The sequence below is a fragment of the Brachycentrus maculatus genome, unplaced genomic scaffold (assembly GCF_059751285.1).
Source record: "Brachycentrus maculatus isolate JH-2025_06_01 unplaced genomic scaffold, ASM5975128v1 h1tg000147l, whole genome shotgun sequence".
Taxonomy (NCBI): domain Eukaryota; kingdom Metazoa; phylum Arthropoda; class Insecta; order Trichoptera; family Brachycentridae; genus Brachycentrus; species Brachycentrus maculatus.
In genome coordinates, this window is record NW_028280900.1 from 1,099,538 (window position 1) to 1,122,631 (window position 23,094).

Sequence of the window (23,094 nt, forward strand, 5' to 3'; positions counted from 1 at the left end):
CGCCGAAATGAAAAATATTTTATGGTTTTCTTGTCATTTCCTTTTTACTACAAGTCTAATGCTATTAAAATTCTATTTTTTATAATGATAATAATATAAATGTTAAGAACAGGTATGTCCTCACCAATAATAAAAAAGTACAATTTAAGTATTATATAAAATAAGGTTCCAATGAACAAATCACTTGACGAATGACAGCGGATAGCCTATTACCTAGGCCACTCTGGTTCCACGTCTGACGACCGGCAGTAGATAAAAACTTTAAAGTCAAATAAACCAAAGTTCTCAATAAAAAAAACTTCATGAAAAACAAACGCTAAGATGCACTGCCCTGTGTGGCAGCGAGGGTACTTCTTCTCTCGGTGATCCAGAGACTGGCAATGTGTCAGGAACAGCTTGCGGGATTCCAGGGGCAAAGTGAAGCAGAGGAAACTAGTTTGTCCAAAGAAAGGGTCTTAAATTGACATGGCCTAAGTTTCGTTGTCCATGATACAAGGACCTACATACAACCCGACGATTAGGAGAGCTGACCCCAACAGTCTACAAAGACGATAAGTTGGGATGCCAGGAAGAAGAAGAAGATAAAATGCAGGTTCCACCATGAAGCTCAGTAATTCACCAAGAAATCAATACAAAACTAACATGTAATAAATAATACTTCTAACCCTAATCCGCACCCAATGGTGCATAGGACACTGCATCGTATAGAAACAGCGTTATCTTGATCATTAAATACACGAAGGAAAGGTGATCAGACTTCTGCTAGAATAATAATTTAAAATTTACCCTAATTCAATCATTAGTTTGACTAACTACATACTATGAATATGATAGAATTTTTTAAATGTAATCATTTCTAATGAAATAATCTAGAATGCCGTTGAGGCGTTTAGCCAGTACATCGCTTATAACAATTGAAGTTTCACCATTACTACTCTCCTGGAAGTGACCCTCCAATGTCTTGGCTGTTTCAGGGTCTCCAAGTCCCATGGGCAATCCGCACAAAGCTAAAGTCAATCCGAATTTGATTTTACTTTTGAAATTTTCCCTGAACACTTCGACTGGATAGTATTTAGAAATATCGCAGTCCATTTTCTTTGCCGTTTCATCCAAAGTTTTATAATATATATTTAGTAAATGTTCGAAATGTTTATCCAAGAGTTGCTGATCAGAACACAGGCATATCAAGCAAACCAAGTCACATGCAGGAGAGGCATATCTCGATATTTGCCAATCGATGAAAACGACGTCAACCACATTGCCATCCTGAAAAAAAACGAAAAAGTATTTTGAATTTTTCTAATAAATTGAAAAATAATTTATGAAAACAATCGATCATTATTGGCTTCAAAGTAAAAAAAAATAAGCGACACACTCTCGGCAAAATGGAAATTAAAAAAATAAATCCTTTCATCTGGAATTGGAGAGAATTGCCTCCTATTAAATTTTATAAATAAACAAATATATTCTTCAAACCCTTATCCACACCCCAATGGTGCATAGGGCACTGCATCATATAAACGCAGTGTTATCTTGAACGTTTACACATGAAGGAGAGGTGATCAGCCCTCCGCTTCAGGTACCAGTCCAGGGTAATATTGAAAAGTGAAAAAATCACTAATATTTATTTGAACCTCCCCTGGGAATCGATTTCTAAAATAGCTTGTTAAATAAATATGAGTGATTTTTCACTCTAATATTTATTCAATATTACCCAGGACTACCAGTCCTGAAGTGGGAGACTGATCACCTTTCCATCATGTGTTAATGATCAAAATAACACTGCGTTTATATGATGCAGTGCCTTATGCACCTTTGGATGCCGATAATGGGTTTGAAGACTTTATCAAGTCTATCTGCACCCAACGGTAGATAGACTTGATAAATGACTGCATTTATTACACACGTTATTGTAAATTTGGGGTAAAATAAGTATTTTTACATTTTTCACATCTCAACATAGATGAAGAAGAATATGGAAGCATTATGTTGAGATGCCAAAAAAAATAAAAATAAAAATAAAAAATAAAAACAACTATAAAAATAAAATAATAAAAAATTAAAATTAAAAAATTAAAAATAAAAATTAAAATTAAAAATAACTCCTAATAACCCAAATTTGTGAACAAGGATTTTGACACCCAAAATTTTGTGAATAAGTATTATTACCTTGTATTTGAAGAGCATGTTATTACTCCATGTATCGGCGTGACATATCACATTATAAGACTCCGTTGGTTTGTTATTCAGGGCATCGGTAAAGATTTCAGTAATTGTTTCCAAATAAGGCTCAATTTTAGCAGCGTATTCAGGGCGTTCGATGCACATCAAAGTTTTCTTAAAAATCTTCTTGAACATCGGTAAAACCACTTCGTTTAACATAAATTCGCGACTTATATTACTGATTAGTTTTGAGAAAACTTCCGGCTTTTGTTCTCTAAGTACGAACGAATTAGCGTGCAGTCGTGCCAGATATTGCACTGCCAAGGTGGCGTGCTTGATATCAAACGGTGCCCGCTTGTCGTGCATTTTAAAACCATCAGCCGAGAGATCGTTCAAGATGACCACTTCTTTATCTTCGTCGTCAATTCTGTTGTAGCACTTCGCGAAAAGTAATCGGTCGCTATTTGGAATTTTGTAAAATTCTTGGAGGGTTTTGAACTCTGGTAATATGGTTGTGTACACAAATATTTCTCTCTTATAGATTTCACTCACTGGTAACGTAGAATTTTCCAAGCTAGAGGGCGCTCTCTTCACAAATAAATGGATTGTACAAGCATACTGGTTAGACGATATTATTTTAACTCGCGCTATGTCTCCGCAGTAATTATCCCCAGTGAATTCTTCGTTTTTAGGGATGATTTCATAGCCGTTCAAACCATGTTCGTGAGCAATTCTCTCGGGGAAATGGTTGTACTTCAATATAAGATCAACATCAGAAGTTGGATCTGTATTGATCATTTGGGTAGACATTTTATGATTAATAATAACTCCGACTAATACTTAAAATCACTGAAGAGATAATAATTGCAATACGCTAAAAAAACTTCTGCACAGTATAATTATACAGTTGGAAACTGTGATAACCGGTTATCTTTTGAGACGCACGCAGTACAATTTGATACAAGGTGTTGGCCAAAAGCCAAAATTTCAAACAAATACATTTCAATAACATCTGTAGCTTAATGCTTACGGCGGTACTCGCAAATATGAAATTCAGGAGCTGCGCCAGGAGCCAAACATTTTAATTTTTTACAATATATATTTATATAAAAAATGTTTTTATATCTTTTTTTTAACTCCTCACCTTTCAATAACTCTTTTCTTATCAAAACCATACATTTTTATGGAAGAAAAACTTTTTTTCAATACAAAAACGATGTTTTAGGTATAAAAATTTATTACGTTAAATGTTACCAGGGTTTAAAGAAAATTAAGGTGCGAACTATCAACTATCAACTATCCCGCCTTAAAGATCCAATGTCAAAAATTAGTCGCAATAAGTAAGAGTTATTTCCTTATGATAATATTTAGAATTTAATCACTGTCCGGGCCAAATGGTGCGTAGGACATAGCGCTAGATGAACAGAGTGGCAACTTGATTGTGAAATACATGTATGCAAGGTGATCAGATGCTGAGGTCCAGATTCTTAAGTATTCCACTTCAGTGGAATATATTACATGAGATACAGATGACGCTGGTGAAGAACATTACTGCCTTCCCCCGCGGAGAACGGAGTGACGGTTAGTTAAATAATTAGCTACAAAAGTTACTTTTTTTAAGTATAAAATCATGCAGGTAACTATTTGCAGTAAAATATTTATTCATATATTATTACAAAACTTTTTTTTTCTTCAAAATTTTAATTGACTTTGTGTATCATATTTCAGTATGTGCGAAGGTTATTTTCCGATATATTAAACACTCCACTCTCGTATCAAATAAAGATAAAACAATGCATATACAATATAATATTATTACTGATATTAATCAAAACACGATTTATGATTTTAGTCGATTTATTAATTGTGTACTTACTGTTTTTTTCTACATATTTTGACAATTCCCTCGAGCGGCGAAACAGATGTCTTAAAAAATAGAAAGAAACGTAAAACGCGTTTTGATTTGTATTGATGAAAATAAATTATTGATGTTTACAAAGAAAAAGCCAATTCAATGAATAAAACAATATTGTTTTAATGTTTTAAACAGAAAAAATAGCCATGTAATTTATTTCAGTATCATTATCTAAAAATAATAGCACTGCTTCATCAATTTCTGAATACAAGTCTTAAAATCGATCAATCATTTTTGAGCTATTGTCTTGACGCATTTTTCAAACACATTTTTTGCAAGAAGCTTCGTTTTATTGCTATGTATTGTTTGGCTTACATACACATAAAAGCAATAATTTAATTTAAAAATTAACTTTTTGTTTTTAGAGATGATAAAAATGTACGTATGGTCAATCTTCCATGTAGTACTTGCCCCAGTCCTGGCAGCTTCTCAATTACGTAACATAATTGTAAACATTCAATCTTTTATGATGTGTGTTCGTTCACTTTATAAAATATTCGCCTACCAAATAGTTTGCTTACGTAAGATAATCAAGTCATTGAGAGTGTTTTAAAGTTATATAAGGCACGGTTCAAATATTTTTATTCATTATCATTGTATCAGTTCTCTAAGTGGTATCATTTCCGTAACATAAGTAAGTTGTAAGCACAAAGATGGGTGGGGAAATCGACATCGCAAGAAAAGTTATTATTGAAGAAATCGCCAGTGAAGTGAATTTGGTAGATTATGACCTAGAGATCGAAGAAGTGAAATTTACAGGAGATAACTACTTAGGTGACATATCGCGCATTAAAATCAAACCACGAAATCGGAAGAAAAATGAAACAATTAACTTAATAATGAAAAGTGCTATAACTTCGCCTAAAGTACGGGAGAAAATAATTATAAATTTTTATTACACTATTGAAATTTACTTATACGATACGGTTTTGCCATGCTTTTACGAGTTTCAAGTAAAAAATAATGTTCCAACGAGCGATCTGTTCACATTTCCTAAACTATACAAGGCTTCTTCTGAGGACTTCAAGGAGTTTCTCATATTATCAGACCTATCTTACGAAGGGTACGCGCTACACGACAAGAAAATCTCGTTGGACATACAGCATTCTAACCTAGCTATTCAAAAAATTGCCAGATTACACGCCATCTCTTTTGCGATGAAGGAAACAGATCGTGCGTCGTTTGACAGACTGATAGAGAAGATTCCCCAAACTAATAATTACGCCGCCGACATGGATAACTACGCGGAAATGTTAGTGTCAAACGTGGCATCTATAATTACCTGTCCAATAAATAAATATAAAGTAGAGTGCTTCAAGACAAGCTTAGTGCTACAGAATACTCTCGATGCGAGATCAACAGAACCTTACAATACAATATGCCACGGGGACTGCTGGAATAACAATATGCTCTTCAAATATGAGGTGAATTACAAACCTGGAATGGTGTTAAATTCAAAATAAAACACTTTTTTATAACACTTTACTTTTATATTTTATAAGACCAGTTAAAGTTTATATTTATACCCATAGATGGAAGCATCCGTATCTTCACAAACTAGTAATAAAATATAAAGATGAAGTGGTATAAAACAAGTGTTAGGTATATTTAATTTTAAAATGTCATACCACAAAATGAATGCCGAAACAATATGTAGTATATACAGTACATAGAATAGTGTGTATTTTCTTATTTTTTTAAATTTTAGTAAGAAAACACATCCACAAACTATAAACAAGAAACAAAGGAAATCAGAAATACATCAAATGTTTTTTAATAAATACTGGATTTATCCAACGAGGGATAATTATCAAGATACTGTATATATGTTACTTCTCATAAGTTTATTCGTGTCTAAGATATCTAAAATATATAATTATTATTTTATCTTCATTATTTTAGTAAAAAATACAAAAATAGTCAAAAAATGTCCCGAAAAACTGCTGATAGAGCAGTTTGTCGACGGGTCGAAGTAATCCTTCAATCAAAGTACATATACTTAAAAGCAACGAATAAAAACTATTTACATATAATACATATGTACATACACATTGATTATGATATTAAGATTTATATGTTTGTATTTAAATGTACGGCACAAATGTCCCTGGATGTTTTAATGAAATAAATAGTTATATATAACAATTAAAAATAAAAAACGTTAGTTTTCAATGGAATACCAGTTAATGAAAAGATAACGTGTTAACTGCGAAGTGTAGATAACTTCAACATTACATACTTGTAGTCTTTTATTTCTAATGCCTTAGGCATTTAAAACCAGTCGACCATCCGTACTGTCAGGAATTGAATGATATCGAATAGAAAAGTAATGTTTTTAGATTTTGGTTAAAACATACTCAATAAGCATAATTTTGAATTTATATACGTACATTACGCATTTAACGGGTTATATTTTTACGGTGATTCCAGTAAAAGACACAATTACTTTGTACTAATAATTGGTATACAAAATGACGAAAATGAAATACTCTTAACTGACTATTTCTACAGTAGATACGTTTTTTAAAAAAATACACATAAATAAAAATATGGTGATTAGAAGTCTTGTATAAAAATCAATTCAGAATATCAAGAAATATATTTTATTTTTGATTATTGTATCTCAATGTTATTTTGTCCGCCTCCGTAGTGTAGTGGTCAGCACGCTCGGCTACCGTTCTGGAGGTCCCGGGTTCGATTCCCAGGGGGGGGGGGTCAAATAAATATAAGTGATTTTTTCACTCTAATATTTATTCAATATTACCCTGGACTGGTACCTGAAACGGAGGGCTGATCACTTTTCCTTCGTGTGTCAACGATCAAGATAACACTGTGTTTATATAATGCAGTGCCCTATGCACCATTGGGGTGCGGATAAGGGTTTGAATTTAATTGAATTGAAACTGCCATATACGGGTGGCGCAAAATGAATCCCCCTATCGGAATTTGTTATAATTTTTGTCATATTCGACATTTGTGAACTAGACAGCTGCAGTGTACAAAAAAATAGAGTGGCGCAAATTAATCATCATAATCATCCAACTTTGTTTTTGAATAACTTTTTTACTAAATAAATAAAAAATATATTGACTGAAAAAAATCTTTATTGCCGTCAGTTTTAATAGACATTAGGGCCCGTTTTATCAATTTGTTTGAATACTGCAGCTGTCTAGGTCACAAATGTCAAATACGATTGACGTACAACACCGTTTGCAAAAATTATAGCATCTTCCGATAGGATGATTAATTTTGCGCCACCTGTAGTACTAAATGTGTAAAAGGGGAGTTCAGTGTCTAGCTATTTTTTTTACTATTTTTCTGTTAGCTATTTGACTTTTAAATTCCTTTTTCAGGAAGGGAATGTGATGGACATGATATATATCGACTGGCAAATTGCGAGGTACGCTTCCCCCGCCACCGATTTAGCCTACATGCTCTGCTTGTCCATGGACGAACAACTCATGGACGACCATCTGGAAGACCTCTTGAGCCTGTATTACCAGACTCTGGCGACATCCCTCGCTACGATGGGCCAAGACGTCACCAAGTGTTATCCCGAACATATTTTCAGGGAACATTTCAAGAAGAAACTGATTTTCGGGTTTTTCATGGCGGTTTGTGCGTTACCCATGACGTTATCGGACCCAGAAACGGCGAGAAACGTTGAAGATAATGTAGCGGACTTCGATAATGGTGTGAGCAAAACGATCATTGGTGAAATTGCTACCAAAAGAATAAATGGGATTGTAAATTATTTTGTAAAAAATAACTTGATTTGATTAAAGTTAATAATAATATACAGACTTTGTTTTTCTTAAAATATCACGAAGTTTCTCGAACCCTGTGTAAAGTCATATAAAATTGTTATAGAAGAAACTCAATTTAAATTTCGTTTATTTATTAGGTGTATGCATATGAAAGTGTGCTAAAAGTTTTTGTTGCTAAATTTAACCTTTTTTTTTCAATATAATAAAAATAATACATTAATCAAAATAATTGCCGTTTGGCAAAGCACGGGATCCGTGATGGAAGAAATCCTGGTCTTTTGAGAAAATCCATTGGACTAGAACATATTTGTAGTGCTATTCCGACAGTCCACGTTGCATTGTAGGAAAAGTAGTATCTATAGAGGCTATGTCTGCTTAATACGCGGGGTGGGGTGCTTAAGACTTCCCAGCGGAGTGCTTCCAATGTTTTCTGGACTGGCTTAGACACATCCGGCCGGGCATTGTCGTGCAGCAAGATCACGTTTCGAATGGGCCAACAGAACATACTGCCAAAGCTCGATTCAGATTGATAAGCTGTTGTCGGTAGCGATCAGAAGTAACTGTTTCACCAGGTTTAAAAACCTCAAAATAAGCAGTTTTCTGATCCAACCAGGTGCAGAGCAAAGCCTTGTCTCCATGGATGTTCCGTTTTGCTTGTGATGTTAATGGTTGACGGACAAACCGATTTTATTTAGCGTTTTCCTGACATAGCATGTTTATATTCAAATTGTATGCGCTTCAGCAGCAATTTTTTTTTCAGTGAAAAGCGAAAAGCAAAATTTTCCACGAATGCTCTTTTTTGGTGCGAAACGTGAAATTTTCAAGTCTATGAAAAAAATACTTTTGGAAGCTGCAAACGAACGACTTTTCATGCGTTTGATATAAGAGCATTAAGCAATGCGTTGAAAACTTCACGTACTTGCACGTACAAAAGCTAGTGCTATCTATCAGCAAACGACCTTTTCAAATGCATACACCTATTATTTATGTAAGGTCATCCAACAGGGAGACACAAACATTAAACATGAAAAAATAAAATAAATAAAGCGATATAAGTATGTACATACAGTATCGAACAGATTAATTAAACAAAACTTTTTTCGTATTTTCAACACCCTCTAAAAATTGTTTTGGGGTGTTCTTTGTATTGTGGACCAGAGCTGCTTCTTTCAGTGACTGAGATGATGAATAGCGAGAAGTATCATCCAATTCTACAGGAAAAGATACCACCAGAGATACAAAAACGAGGATCAAATGATAATGGAATATTTCAGCAGGATTTAACCCCCTGCCACAAATCCAAAAAAAATATGAAATTTTTCACACAAAAATTATGAACTTTGTTAGACTGGTCAAGAATTTTACCAGATATAAACCTAATTGAAAATCTACCGGCATTTTCTAAGAATCGGCTCTCCAAAATTGATTGCACTACAGTGGAAAAGCTCATTTTGTCCATAATTCAGGTATGGTTTCGAGACGAAAAAATGGCATCCACGTGCCAAAACCTTACATAATAGATGCCAAGAAGAGTAAAATCTTTGATTGAGATCATATTGAATATTAATTGGTGATATAACTATTAAACAAAAGATTTTATAAAACTTTTTACGAAAAAAACAACCAAAAAAGTTTTACTTCAATTAATCTGTTCGATACTGTATGTTTTCCGCAATATAAGGACGACCCAGTGAAGCTTAACTATATATATAACATCAGCAATAAAACAATCATAGCAAACAATAATGTTATGAGTAAAAAAAAATAAAACAGCATGAATATTTTATAAAAATACATATGTAACAAAAAAAACTTTAAAAATTATCGATGTAACCTAATCAAAAGAGAAAATATGGATATGCACAAAGATACACGTACACACATACACACATAATTGTAATAAAAATTATAAAAAAAGACATCAAATACAGGTCAAATTATAATCATATTCATTAAATAAATAAATAATAAATTAAAGAAATGAAAAGATCAAGAGTTCTTTAAGGTAGTATGGACTTATGGAGCGAATGGATAAGGAGAGAATGACTAAGAAAATATATGTGGGGAATGTGAGCGGGAGAACAGAACGAGGACGGCCGGATCAATCAGAATTTAAAATCCGGTGGTGTCAAAAGTCTGCGTAATCGGAGGGCATATATGACTGGATGTATGGTGTGAAAGAAGCGAGGAGTGTATTTTAGAACAGAAGAGTGTGGCATTCCATCCTCTCTGTCTACCCCTGTGGCGAAACGGCGTGATTGTAGTAGTAGTAAATAAATAAATAAATAAAAAAATTGATAGGCATCACGCAAAACTTATGAAAAAATGTCAACACAAGAATACGTTTATAAATACATATTTCGTTACGTTTAAAATTAATAGTAATTCTTCATTCTAGAAATCAGCTTGCGTTTTGATTTTCACATGCCTGGTTAAAAAATCAAAGGTATTTAGAGTTCTCGTGATATTTATTAGTTCTTCGTTTAAGTAATATAAAGGGGCAGGGTACAAATGTCATTTTCATTATCGCGTTATCAGTCGGACTCTACGTTTTTTCATAACGGTAACGTTTGTGAGTGCATACAATGGGTACAAACATCGTCGCTGTAAGAAAATGTCTCTTTGAAGACATCGCCAGAGAAGCGAATTTCGTAGATTACGAACTAGACGTCGAGGAAACGAATTTCACAGGAGACAATTTCTTGGGTGAAATATCACGAATTGGAATAAAACAACTAAATCAGAAGAAAAATAAAACAATTAACTTGATAATGAAAAGTGCTTTAACATCGTCTAAACTACGAGAGAAAATTGCAGTTAATTCCTATTACGTTATTGAAATTTACGTATACAATACGATTTTACCATGCTTTTACAAATTCCAAGAAGATAATAATGTTCCAACTACGGATTTATTTACATTTGCTAAAGTGTACAAGGCTTCTTCCGAAGATTGCAAGGAGTTTGTCATATTATCAGACCTAACGTACGAGGGATACGCACTCCACGACAAGAAATCACCGTTGGATTTAAAGCATTCTTCAATAGTTATTCAAAAAATTGCCAGATTACACGCCATCTCTTTTGCGATGAAGGAAACAGATCGTGCGTCGTTTGACCGGCTTATAGAGAAGATTCCCCATACTAGTAATTACGCCCCCGAGATGGAGGACTTTGTGGAAATGTGTGTACCAAATGTGGCATCAATTGTAACATGTCCGAGGAATAAATCTAAAATACAGAGCTTCAAGACAAAATCAGTGCTGCAGACTACTCTCGATGCGAGATTGACAGAACCTTACAATACAATATGCCACGGGGACTGCTGGAATAACAATATGCTTTTCAAATATAAGGTAATTCAACAATTTAGAAGGTGTATTCATGAACTTCTGGGAGAAAAAAGTTTTTTTTATCTTAAATTTAAGTTTTACTTGGTAAATACCACTATTTTTAAAAATCTATTATGACACGTATCCCGATGCATTCTGTATCATTTTCAACCCCCATATATGAAGCTTTCGTCCGATTCCGTGGTGTAATAATGTTGAGCGTGTTTAGCTACAGTGCTGGAGGTCCCGGGCTCGATTCCCAGGAGGGGGTGAAAATAAATATTAGTGATTTTACACTACAATATTCATTTCAAATTACCCTGGACTGCTGGATCACCTTGCCATCATGTAACTAACAATCAAGATGACACTGCGTCAATACCACGTAGTGGCCTATGCACCATTGGATGCAGATAAGGGTTAGAAAAAGTTGATGTAAAGATAAGAGTAAATTTTAGAATTGTGTCCTTAGGACGTTTATATGCTTAAAAACGGATAGATATTACCACCAAGTAAATACTTCCGAATCAATTAATGAAGTTTTGTTTTCAATACAGCATCCGAGTTTTATCTTGTTATTAGAAGATTAATTAATGATAAGTTCGCTCCTTTTCAGGAAGATAATGTAAACGATGTAATACTCATCGACTGGCAAGTCACGAGGTACGCTTCCCCCGCCACCGATTTAGCCTACATGCTCTGCTTGTCCATGGACGAACAACTCATGGACGACCATCTGGAAGACCTCTTGAACCTGTATTACCAGACTCTGGCAACATCCCTAGCTGCGATGGGCCAAGACGTCACCAAGTGTTATCCCGAAGAGGTGTTTAGGGAACATTTCAAGAGGATAATGATTTTCGGGCTGTTCACGGCGATTTGTGGAATACCCATGACGTTATCAGATCCAGAAACTGCGAGAATGATTGAAGATAGTGTAGTTGACTTCGAAAATGGCGCGAGCAAAACAATTATAGGCGAAATGGCTGCCAAAAGAATGAATGGGATTGTAAATTATTTTGTAAAACATAACTTGATTGATTAAATGTAATGTTTTATATAAACACGTTGTTTTCCTGGAATAAATAATGTATTTTGTCTGTCATGAATCCCTGATAAAATTTTATAAAATTCTACGAAAAGCATCATTTTATTTCAGTTTTTAATTTTCTTCTTCTGGACCATATTCTGAACCAATGATTCTAAGGGCACTTAATTAGATCGACACAAAGTTTATTTGATCGTTTATTACATAGAGCTAACGCAATCCATAAAACTCTACATGTATTAGTCCAAATTGATATTAAATAAATATTTTATTAAAAACAACTTATTTTAATTTTGACCCCATTGAAATCGAACCTCCAGCACGGTAGCCAAACGTTCTAGCCACTTAACTTGTAGACGGAAATTACAATTAAAAATTTCAACTTCAATAAATTAAAAAAAAAATAAACAAATACAATTCGTGAAAATTAATCAACCTTGCTCTATAATGCTAAAATTACTAACATAAATCACAGGAAAACATCTCCTAGGTAAATGACACAAATTACCAATAACATACTGTATGAAAACAATCACAAGATCAAAAACGCAGAAAAAAAAACATTTATCACATTTGTTCTAAGGAACTTCGAGTATTACGTAACAAACCTCAATAACAACCAGGTAATAATATCCGTTATCCATTATCTATTATCCATTATACAATATTTAAAAAAAAATAAAAAAAAACTTTGTCATAAATATGCAATCAATAAATAGACAATGGAGGTTAGTAGAAACGAAATAACTACTACAACAAAATTAAAATAAAAGTCGACAACAACAAAAAATAAGAAAAAAGTCTCTCTCCAAGCATAAGAGCTCAGTCTTTTTTTTTGGAGAGGATCAGCGCAACTAAAATTATAAGATTGTTTTAAGTAGAAATGTATAGAAATTGTATTAAATTGAAAAAAAAATGTATGGTAAATATATAAAAGACTGAGTTGATACATTCTAAAAAAAAATATGCAAATATTATAAAATATTACGTGGGTTATAAAAATTAATATACTGTTTCATTGATTGGACAATATGTGCTTTGTTAATATATAAGCGTATGTAAAAAAAAAAGTTTCCATGATAGATAATCTCGAATGATAAATGATAATTGAAATCATCGATTAGTACTGTTTTTAAGTTACGTATATAAAAAGGCGCGGTTCAATTATTTTTATTTGGTTTCATATCGTCAGTTTATTGAGTCGTTTTGTGATAGCGATATTTGTCCAAGTGAGAGAATGGCTACAGAAGTTGACATTGTAAGAAGAGGAATAGTGGAAGAAATTGTCGGTGAATTGGGTTTCGCAGACTACGAATTGGAAGTTGAAGAAGTGAAATTTACAGGAGACAATTATTTGGGTGAAATAGCGCGTGTTAAAATAAAACCACTCAATCAGAATAAAAATAAAGCAATCAATTTAATTATGAAAAGTGCTATAAAGTCGCCGATAGTTCGAGAAAAAATAGACGTTAATGTCTACTATGTCAGAGAAATCTACATGTATAATACTGTTTTGCCATCGTTTTACAAATTTCAAGAGAATAACAATGTTGCAACCGGCGATTTGTTTACGTTTGCTAAACTATACAATGCTTCTTCTAAAGATTGCGAGGAATTTCTCATCTTTAACGACTTGTCCCACGAAGGATACTCACTGTTCGACAAAAAAATACCGCTCGATTTCAAACATTCCTCGATAGCGATTCAAAAAATTGCTAGACTACACGCGATCTCTTTTGCGATGAAGAAAAAAGATCCCGAACTCTTCAATAGACTTATAGAGAAAATTCCCCATACTAATAACTATGGTGACTCGATGGATGAACATACGCACTTTATATTGTCAAATGTGGCGGCAATTATCACGTCCCCGAAGAACAAGAGTAAAATAGAGTCCTTCAAGACTGATGTGCTACAGACCACTCTCGATGCGAGATTAACAGAACCTTACAATACAATATGCCATGGGGACTGTTGGAATAACAACATGCTCTTCAAATATGAGGTGAATTATTTACCATATCTAGATGAACTATTTATCTATTGATATCGAATGAGTGAATGCGATCTTTCAGACAAATGTGCTGAAAAACGATGTATGATAGACGTTTAAATAGTGAAATAATGCAATGAATGAGATAAGATGGTCTGGACGTGTGGAACGAATGAGTGAGGTAAAACAATAAATAAAATTTATCAGTCGAATGTAGTTGGAAATAGAAGCAAAAGAAGACCGAGAAAAACTTGCCATGATCATATTTCGAATACTTGAAAGTGGTCAGGCCAGGAGTCAGAATAATGGGTGGGTATGTATGAGGAGATGCATAAATGAGGCGTGCATGAGAATGCATAAAGATTGCTTGCAAAGAATGATTGGTATGACTTTGTTTTCTCTCTGCCCGCCCCTGTGGAAAAGCGGTGTAATGCTTAGTTAGTTTTTTTTTAAGTCAAATATTAAAAATTCTTAATACAAAAATTACGGCTTATCGTGTTATCTGATATGTAATGTAATTAGTGTTGGAAATCAATGTTGATTAGAGATGGGATACAAATTACACTAAAACAAGTTTTCCAGATAACCACCAATATTATCACTTTTTCATTTATGTAATTAAAAATAATTGTGATGACACCTACTGCATACAACACCTGCATGAACCTATGGCACGCGTGCCATACGTCGGCTGTCCAAACTTATAACACAGTAAGGGACATTTTTTTTGGAGTACGTTTTTTTGCATTTTTGTACTAAGTAGAATCTACTTAATGCAAAAAAAACCTACAACTAAAAATGTCCCTTACTGTGCTTTGAGTTTGGACAGCCGACGTGGCACACGAGATGATTTTGCATGGCACACGAATGAAGAGAAAAATATAAAAGTGATTAGGCAAAAAAAAAGTTATAGGAATAGTATAAAAAAATCGAAACATATTGGAATAGCCGTGTGTATTTTGTTCGTTAACCAATAGTTTCGCAAAAGACGGAAATAATGGAGATGACGACATTCAAGCATAAATAGATCGTAACGTTTAACCTTTCCGGGAGTACAAAAAATTGATGTCCGACTTTCTCTGGTGAGTGGGTTGTTTTTTCATGAAAAGAATTTTTTTCATTAAATCAATGTATTATGAAGATAAAAATTACGTTAAAATATTTTTAAAAAAAACCTATTTATTCGAAATATTTTTCAATCATAACAAAATAACACAGACATCCACAGATGTCATTGCTATACAAGTTACATCATACTTACTGACAGACGGATTTCGACGTTCATTAACGTCCATACTTCTTTGAGGAAAATTCGCACTGACGTTCATTTACGTCCATACTCCCGGACCAGTTAATACTTCCCGCACGGTGCTGCCCGAGGGGATTTTTTTTTGTAATAAAATCTCACTAATAATTAAGTTTTAATGGTTCTATTTTTATTTATTAAATCTATCTTTTATTTATTTATTTTATTTTGCCATTAACAAGTACTTGATTTTTTTTATATAATAATGCTTTTTTATATTAAAAATCTGAAGAAACGCAAACATTTGATGCATTTTTATTTATTTATTTATGGCACGCGACATATTATTTATTGGAAAAAAATGACACTCAGGCTAAAAAAGGTTGGCCATCCCTGGCATAGAACATAATCGTCATAATAAGTACGTCATAAAAATCATTTGTGTGCGGAAAACTACCTTACATTTGAGTGTTTTGTTATATAAAATACTGCGACGCGACAATAAGTACATAAAAATATATATTCTTACGTAGTGACAATCAATATTGTTGTAATAAATCGCGATATGCCATTATTCGATAAGGATATGTTCGAATTATCACCAAATTCCTTTAAAAAAATATCTATTAAAAAAGCATTGTCATGATATATCGATACTTTTTTTTTAAATTTAAACTTAATGGAAATTTATTGATTTATTATTTTTTACATTTTGACATCTCAACATAGATGAAGAAGTCACGGAAGTCTGAGTATTAACAGGTCTTATGACCTGTTAATACTCAGGCTGGTTAAGTGATTACCCAACGCACGCGTAATATTCACCATTCTACACGTGATTGACAACGACTTCACTCAAATTTTTAAACACAAACATATTTCATCAATTTCATGACGCTTCATCATTGAGTTCACATCAGACCTCTTTGGTTGGGTTGATAAAGCTTTTATTAAGCAGACGTCCTTTTATTTACAGTAGCGAGCAGTGAAATGTTTCCACACTGAAAATATCCGTTTTTTTTAATGATATTTTTTCTTGTGATTTCTTGATGGCTTTTCAGTCCAAATTACTTAGCAACACTGTTTAAATATGATACATATATAAAAAGTGCCTATTTAGTGACCAAAACATTTAATTTATAATTTAATAGTTAATTTGTAGATTTTCGATTTTTAGGACAAAAAAAATATTCATATAATTTGAAAAACCAAATATTTATTTCAAATAAAATTACATTTGGTATACAACACTAACAATTATCAAAAACCAATAGTACATTATTGTTCCTCCTTTTTTATTATTACTGTTTCAATACGTTTTGGCATAGATTTCAGTAAATTTTCTAGTCTAGCGAAAAAATTCAAACCAGTGTGGTTTGAATTTTTTCGATGATATTTTTAGGTTTTCCTTTGACGAAGGCTTTAGTTTATTTATTTCGATTGCCGTTTTATGCCACAAGTTCTCGATAGGGTTCAGGTCAGGACTATTTCCGGGCCAATCCAGTGTTGGATTTACATTAATTTTTATATATTCTTTGACAAAAAAATATTTTAACCATGTTTTAATTTTTTTTTAACATTATTATAAATCACAGTGTGAGAAAAAAATAATACTCACAGTTTTTTGCTCGGTGACACGGTGCTGAGTCACCTTTAAAAATGTACTCAGAAATATAGAAATAGTGCATTTAAATCGATGGGAATAAATACTCTTCCATTTTATTTAAATATTATTTTTTGTACTGTTTTTAGTATTAAGTATTTAAAAGGGGCAGTTTTCTGTCCGCCTCCGTAGTGTAATGGTCAGCACGTTCGGCTACCGTTCTTGGAGGTCCCGGGTTCGATTCCCAGGGGGGGTTAGATAAATACAAGTGATTTTTCACTCTAATATTTATTCAATTACTCTGGACTGGTGGCTGAAGCGGAGGGCTGATCACCTTTCAACGATTGTTAACGATCAAGATAGCATTGTGTTTGTATGATGCAGTGCCCTATGCACCATTGGGGTGCGGATAAGGGTTTGAATTGAAAATTGAATGTAAATGGGGACTTCAGTGTTTAGCTTTTTTTTCGACGATTTATTTTCTAGTTTTTTGACTTTTAAATTCCTTTTTCAGGAAGGGAATGTGATCGACATGATATACATCGACTGGCAGATTGCGAGGTACGCTTCCCCCGTCACCGATATAGCCTACATGCTCTGCTTGTCCATGGACGAACAACTCATGGACGACCATCTGGAAGACCTCTTGAACCTGTATTACCAGACTCTGGAGACATCCCTCGCTGCGATGGGCCAAGACGTCGCCAAGTGTTATCCCGAACATGTTTTCAGGGAACATTTCAAGCAGAAAGTGGTTTTCGGGTTTTTCATGGCGATTTGTGCGTTACCCATGACGTTATCGGATCCAGAAACGGCGAAAAATGTGGAAGAAAATGTTGTAGCCCTCGAGAGTGGTGTGACCCAAATGGCTATAAACCAAACCGCATCTAAAAGGTTAAATGGCATCGTAAATTATTTCGTGAAGCACAACTTGATTGATTAAATTTAGTTTAACAACATTTTGGACATGCCCAAATCCTTATTCGCAAATGCGAGTTTCTCTACATAGGAGTTATTTTTACCATTTGATATCTCAACATAGATGAAGAAGAATAAAGAAATCTGTTATTGTTATTGTTAGAAATTGTTACAGGGCTTATGACGTTTTTTTAACTTCATTTATATAGCATAAAACATTTTTAATAGTAATAAAATTTACGTGTAATAAAATTTATTTTTAATAGTAATAAATTTACGTAAATTGTATTATTTTTTTTATTTGAAATTATTTTTTTCATGTTTAATGAAAAATGATCATCAATAAGTATTCTGAATGTGTTATGTAAAATAATTATCAAAAAATATAATATAAAACTTATTCTGGTTGTTCAATGTCTTTTTTTTTCATGTAGATACAGTATTAGAAAAAATCATTATTCTGTGCAACGCAGCTTATTCAAACATACAAATGTCGCTTTTGTAAAGTAACATGACACTAAGCCTTCGTTTTAATTAAGATAAATAAGAACAGCATGGCAATTAAATTCCCAGTTATACGATTCAGTGCGCAAGAGAAACACGAGAGTGAAGTTTGAATATCAAACATGTGTACTGAAAACAAATCGAATATTATCAAACAAGAAATAAGAAATATAGTGGAAGAAATTGCAAACGATTTAAACATAAAAGACCATGAAATAATATTAAAAGACTACAATTTCACAGGCGATAACTATTTGGGAGAAATATTACGTGTTCAAATAATATCCACGAATTATCCAATTCACTTGATAATTAAAAAAGCGACGGATTCATCCGTGACCCGTCAAAATGTGTCGATCTCAAAATATTATAAAACGGAAACTTCTATGTATAAGAGGATTTTACCAGCTTTACATGAATTTCAAGAATTAAGTGACCTGCCAAGCGATGAACGATTTTCGTTCGCAACTTTTTACAAAGCTTCGACCGAAGCTCTCAACGAGCTTATTGTCCTAAAAGATCTTTCATACGATGGTTATAAAGTTTACGATAAGACAACTCCGCTGGACTTGGAACATGTTTCTATGGTTTTGCGGTACATGGCTAGGCTACATGCTACCTCTTTCGCGATGAAAGAAAACAAATCGGACCTATTTAATTTGCTGCGGGAAAGTGTTCCCAACACCATGAATTATGGACGCCGAATTGAGGATTTCATGAGAAAGAATTTAGACAATGTTCTCACCATCGTCGAATGCCCTCATAACAAAGCGAAAATAGAGACTTTTAAAAATGGTTTTGATTTAGAAAGCGATCTAGATTCCAAGTTGACAGATCCTTTTAACGCTATTTGCCACGGAGACTGTTGGAATAATAACATGCTTTTCAAATACAAGGTATGCGCCAAACATATTTTACAGTATCTACCTGCATGAGCATGTGTATTTTATTGATTTGACAAAAGTTTAAAATAACTAGATTTATTTCTTCTAACCTTTATCCGCACCCGATGCATGGAGCACTTTTTGTTTTCTCCTTTTTCCCAATTCAATCGCATTGAACTAATGCGTAAAGGCAACTAGCCGTAATTCATGTTGCGGCTGTTTGGCTTAATACGGCTTAAAGCATTTTTATAACTGGGCTCTATCATATACAACAGTTTTTTTGTATCTCTTTCCTTTACTCTGATATTCATTATCAAAATAGCTGAAAATTGTATTAATTTGATACACATGTTTTAGCAAAAAGCATCATTTTAAGTTAACTATAAACTCGGTTATGTCAAAACTACTGTTACTAAGTTGCGGCTATTTGCCTTTGCACATTAGTGAAGCGCCCTTGAGGTAGTATTTTACAAAAAATGCGCCAAATAAATTATCCAAATTTCTTATTTTTATTACAATTGACCGTATCGAACCAGTGTTATTATGATAATTTCTATTAATATACATATTAACAAATACGAAGACGTTTTTCGAAGGAAATTTGAAAATCTGGGTATTTACACGGCTTAAGAGCTATCATTGGATAGTGTAAATGATCACTTTACACTTTGTGTAAAAGAATAACCTTACATTTTGACAAATCAACATAGATAATGAAGAATAATATGGAATTCGGGGTAATTACAGGGTTTATGACTTGTCATAGGCTGGTTAAGTGATCACTTTATAAACATGCAACATTCACCATGCTACCCATGATTGACAACCACGCTACTAAATTTTTGGAACTCCTACATATATCATTAACCTCATATTACTGTGCATGTAAATTTGCTAGAGCCATCTATGGTTGGATTGGAATAGCTTTTATTTAGAAAAGACCGTTTTATTTGGATGAATGCAAATCCTGTCCGGATTATTTTACATTCTTGAAAACGCCTGAATACATGATTTTCATTTTTTATGCAGCTTATTCTGACCCTCTCTCTAAATCACTTATTTTGACCCTCTGGAAATCGAACCCGGGACCTCCAGTATGGTTGCCAAGCGCGGTAACCACTACACTTTGGAGGCGGACAAATATTATATATATTTTTTATATATACCTACTAAAATGTTATTTTGAGAAAATTTTAAAGGACCATTCTATTTTATTTTATAATCATATACATATCGCTCACTCCTTTCAACAACGTACCCGCTACAGGGCAGAAAGTATTGTTTTTGCATTTTGAAGAAAAGGTATTGTTTGATTATTTTTTTTAAATACTAATTATTTTTCAAATGGAGACCAAACATTCAGGTTTTACCCAAAAAGTTCTGTTGCACAGTAAAAAGTTCAACAAGTGGCTTGATATTTATTTTTAATACATTTTACTGTATTTTTAAACTTTAGGTTTTACCTAAAAAGATCTGTTGCACAATAAAAAGTTCAATAAGTGTCTTGATATTTATTTTTAATACATTTCATTATATTTTTAAACTCTAAAAACGATCTCCTGAAAACTCAAGTTTTTTTTTTGCATATGACGTTGTTGAAAGGAGTGAGTGATATATGTGCATTTACCATATGATAACCCACATATGTATGTTTGCATTTCATATATCAAATTAATTTAAACACCGATAACAATAATGAAACCTTTGGCGTTAATGTTATCAAACATGGTATTTATGAGATAATGTGCAACGGACGATGTCATGCCCTACATTATGTTTATGTGTAAACCATGACGTACTTTTTAATATCTCTACATAGATGAAGAAGAATATGGAAGTCTGGGCATTTACGGGGCTGACGACCATCATAGGCTGGTTTAAGTGATCACTTTACACACGTGAAACATTCACACATTCTACCCATTATTGACAACCACGCTACTCAAATTCTTGGAATTTCCATATATATGAACCAATTTTAAAACATTGTTCTTGAATCACTAGAACTTCACTAGAGACATCTATTGGTGAGACGAAAAGAAGCTTTTTATTGAGCAGAAACTCTTTTATTAGTATGTGAGGTCCGAATCCTGGATTATAATCACACACATGAGAAACGTGAGAAAATATCATTTTAATTTTTGTTATTTAAGCTTATAATTTGACCAGATAATTTATTCACAACATTTTGAGTAAACCAGCCTATGACGGTCGTCAACCCCGTAAATGCCCAGACTTCCATCTTCTTCTTCATCTTTGATGAGATGTAAAAAAATAATATGAAAATAACTCCTGTAATTGGAGATAATCCAGATTTTGTGGACAAGTATTTGGACACACTCAAAATGTTGTGAATATGTTTTGTATAAATGACGCATTTTTACAGGAAGGAGAGCTAGAGGACGTTATCCTGATCGACTGGCAATGTTCCAGATATGCCTCCCCGGCTACGGATCTCACATACATGATGTTCATATCCTTGGACGAACATCTCCTGGAAAACCACTTCGAAGATCTCTTGATATTGTACTATGAAACTCTAAAAAAATCCCTCGCCAATATGGGTTGCAACGCAGATAAGTGTTATCCTGTCGAAGTCTTCAGAGATCAGATGAAGAAAAAAATGAAGTTTGGCTTTTTTATGGCTTTGCTTGTCATCACGTTGGCTTTGCCTAACCCCGTAAATGTCAAAAATTTAGAGGATCGAGTCAAAGAACTAGACAATACAGATAAGGGTTCAACGATTGGTAAAGACGCCGCTAAAAGAATAAATGGATTAGTTAATTATTTCGTAAAACTAAACTTAATCTAATAAATTTAAACATTTAAAATTTAAGTTTGACTTGGTAAATACTATATTTTTTTAAAATCCATTGTGAGACGTGTTTCGATGCATTTCGCATGATTTTCAAACAACGTATTCAACAAGTAAAACCTTAATTTAAGATGGATAGTTATTATCACAAAGTGACTGCCGAATCAATTAATGAAAAAAATAACTGAGTTTGTAAACTTTGTAAAACTTTTTTTTTCGGTCGCCACCAATTGGAATAGTAAAAATTATGAAAAAATAAAAATGGTTGAAAAAATAAGATTGCGTTTTATTAATTTTATAAAGTTTTTAAAATACGACAAAGTGTCAGCAGAAAACGTTCAAATAAACTGTGAATTACGTATGAATATGGCAAATGAGATTATTAAAAAAAAAACATTAAAAGATGGGTATCAATCGCACATATTATAGCGAAATACACTTGCGACACAATAAAAAAAATGTTAATAAGATTTAAATTGGTATTTTAATTATGTATCTCTTAAATCCTTTATAAACGAAAAAAATAGATAACTTTAAAACTAACTGTTCAACATTATAATAACACATTGCAGTACAAAAAGGTAAACCTTTGTAAAATCAATTACTATATAACCCTTAAGCCCTCTAATTTAAAAGGATTGTCCTCGAGTAAAATAGTAATATTGGAAAGGCAAATGTAAAAAAAAGGCACAAATACAAAACCCTATCGGACTTTTTTTTTAAATTCATTTTGCAATTGACGGGAACCGAGCCCGCGACGCCAATTTTGCAGTCGAGTGTATTACGACACGATGCCTGTAGACCAAAAAACGTTTTTCAAAAAAACGGTAGTTTGGAATTTTTTAATGGAATTGAAGGTGATACAAAACTATTACTAAAGACCATGAGCGTTGTAAAGATGTTTAG

At 33.1% G+C, this 23,094-nt stretch overlaps 4 protein-coding genes across 4 annotated transcripts; 3 read left to right on the forward strand and 1 right to left on the reverse strand.

Moving 5' to 3' along the window:
- Positions 1–37: 37 nt before the first annotated feature.
- LOC148308809 (uncharacterized) lies at positions 38–3,814 on the reverse strand. The gene is made up of 2 exons (XM_088261046.1): positions 2,170–3,814; positions 38–1,266 (listed from the first exon to the last, which is right to left on the reverse strand). The coding sequence occupies exons 1-2, from the start codon at positions 2,971–2,973 to the stop codon at positions 841–843; spliced, it is 1,230 nt and encodes a 409-aa protein (XP_088117172.1). The 5' UTR covers positions 2,974–3,814; the 3' UTR covers positions 38–840.
- A 783-nt stretch (positions 3,815–4,597) lies between these two features.
- On the forward strand, positions 4,598–12,463 carry LOC148308810 (uncharacterized). The gene is made up of 5 exons (XM_088261002.1): positions 4,598–5,502; positions 7,432–7,848; positions 8,459–8,513; positions 10,423–11,201; positions 11,794–12,463. Exons 1-5 carry the CDS (start codon positions 4,732–4,734, stop codon positions 12,220–12,222), a joined length of 2,451 nt encoding a protein of 816 aa, XP_088117128.1. The 5' UTR covers positions 4,598–4,731; the 3' UTR covers positions 12,223–12,463.
- A 475-nt stretch (positions 12,464–12,938) lies between these two features.
- On the forward strand, positions 12,939–18,126 carry LOC148308811 (uncharacterized). Its single transcript, XM_088261049.1, has 2 exons — positions 12,939–14,230; positions 17,582–18,126. Exons 1-2 carry the CDS (start codon positions 13,463–13,465, stop codon positions 18,008–18,010), a joined length of 1,197 nt encoding a protein of 398 aa, XP_088117175.1. The 5' UTR covers positions 12,939–13,462; the 3' UTR covers positions 18,011–18,126.
- A 452-nt stretch (positions 18,127–18,578) lies between these two features.
- On the forward strand, positions 18,579–22,443 carry LOC148308812 (uncharacterized). The gene is made up of 2 exons (XM_088261048.1): positions 18,579–19,385; positions 21,760–22,443. The coding sequence occupies exons 1-2, from the start codon at positions 18,612–18,614 to the stop codon at positions 22,183–22,185; spliced, it is 1,200 nt and encodes a 399-aa protein (XP_088117174.1). The 5' UTR covers positions 18,579–18,611; the 3' UTR covers positions 22,186–22,443.
- Positions 22,444–23,094: the final 651 nt, after the last annotated feature.

Coding starts and splice junctions, on each gene's coding strand:
- LOC148308809 (XM_088261046.1), bottom strand. CDS start 2,973: ATGTCTACCCAAATGATCAATACAGATCCAACTTCTGATGTTGATCTT. Junction 1,267..2,169: donor ACATGCTCTTCAAATACAAG/GTAATAATACTT, acceptor GTTTTTTTTCAG/GATGGCAATGTGGTTGACGT.
- LOC148308810 (XM_088261002.1), top strand. CDS start 4,732: ATGGGTGGGGAAATCGACATCGCAAGAAAAGTTATTATTGAAGAAATC. Junction 5,503..7,431: donor ATATGCTCTTCAAATATGAG/GTGAATTACAAA, acceptor TTCCTTTTTCAG/GAAGGGAATGTGATGGACAT. Junction 8,514..10,422: donor TTTTGCTTGTGATGTTAATG/GTTGACGGACAA, acceptor AACGTTTGTGAG/TGCATACAATGGGTACAAAC.
- LOC148308811 (XM_088261049.1), top strand. CDS start 13,463: ATGGCTACAGAAGTTGACATTGTAAGAAGAGGAATAGTGGAAGAAATT. Junction 14,231..17,581: donor ACATGCTCTTCAAATATGAG/GTGAATTATTTA, acceptor TTCCTTTTTCAG/GAAGGGAATGTGATCGACAT.
- LOC148308812 (XM_088261048.1), top strand. CDS start 18,612: ATGTGTACTGAAAACAAATCGAATATTATCAAACAAGAAATAAGAAAT. Junction 19,386..21,759: donor ACATGCTTTTCAAATACAAG/GTATGCGCCAAA, acceptor GCATTTTTACAG/GAAGGAGAGCTAGAGGACGT.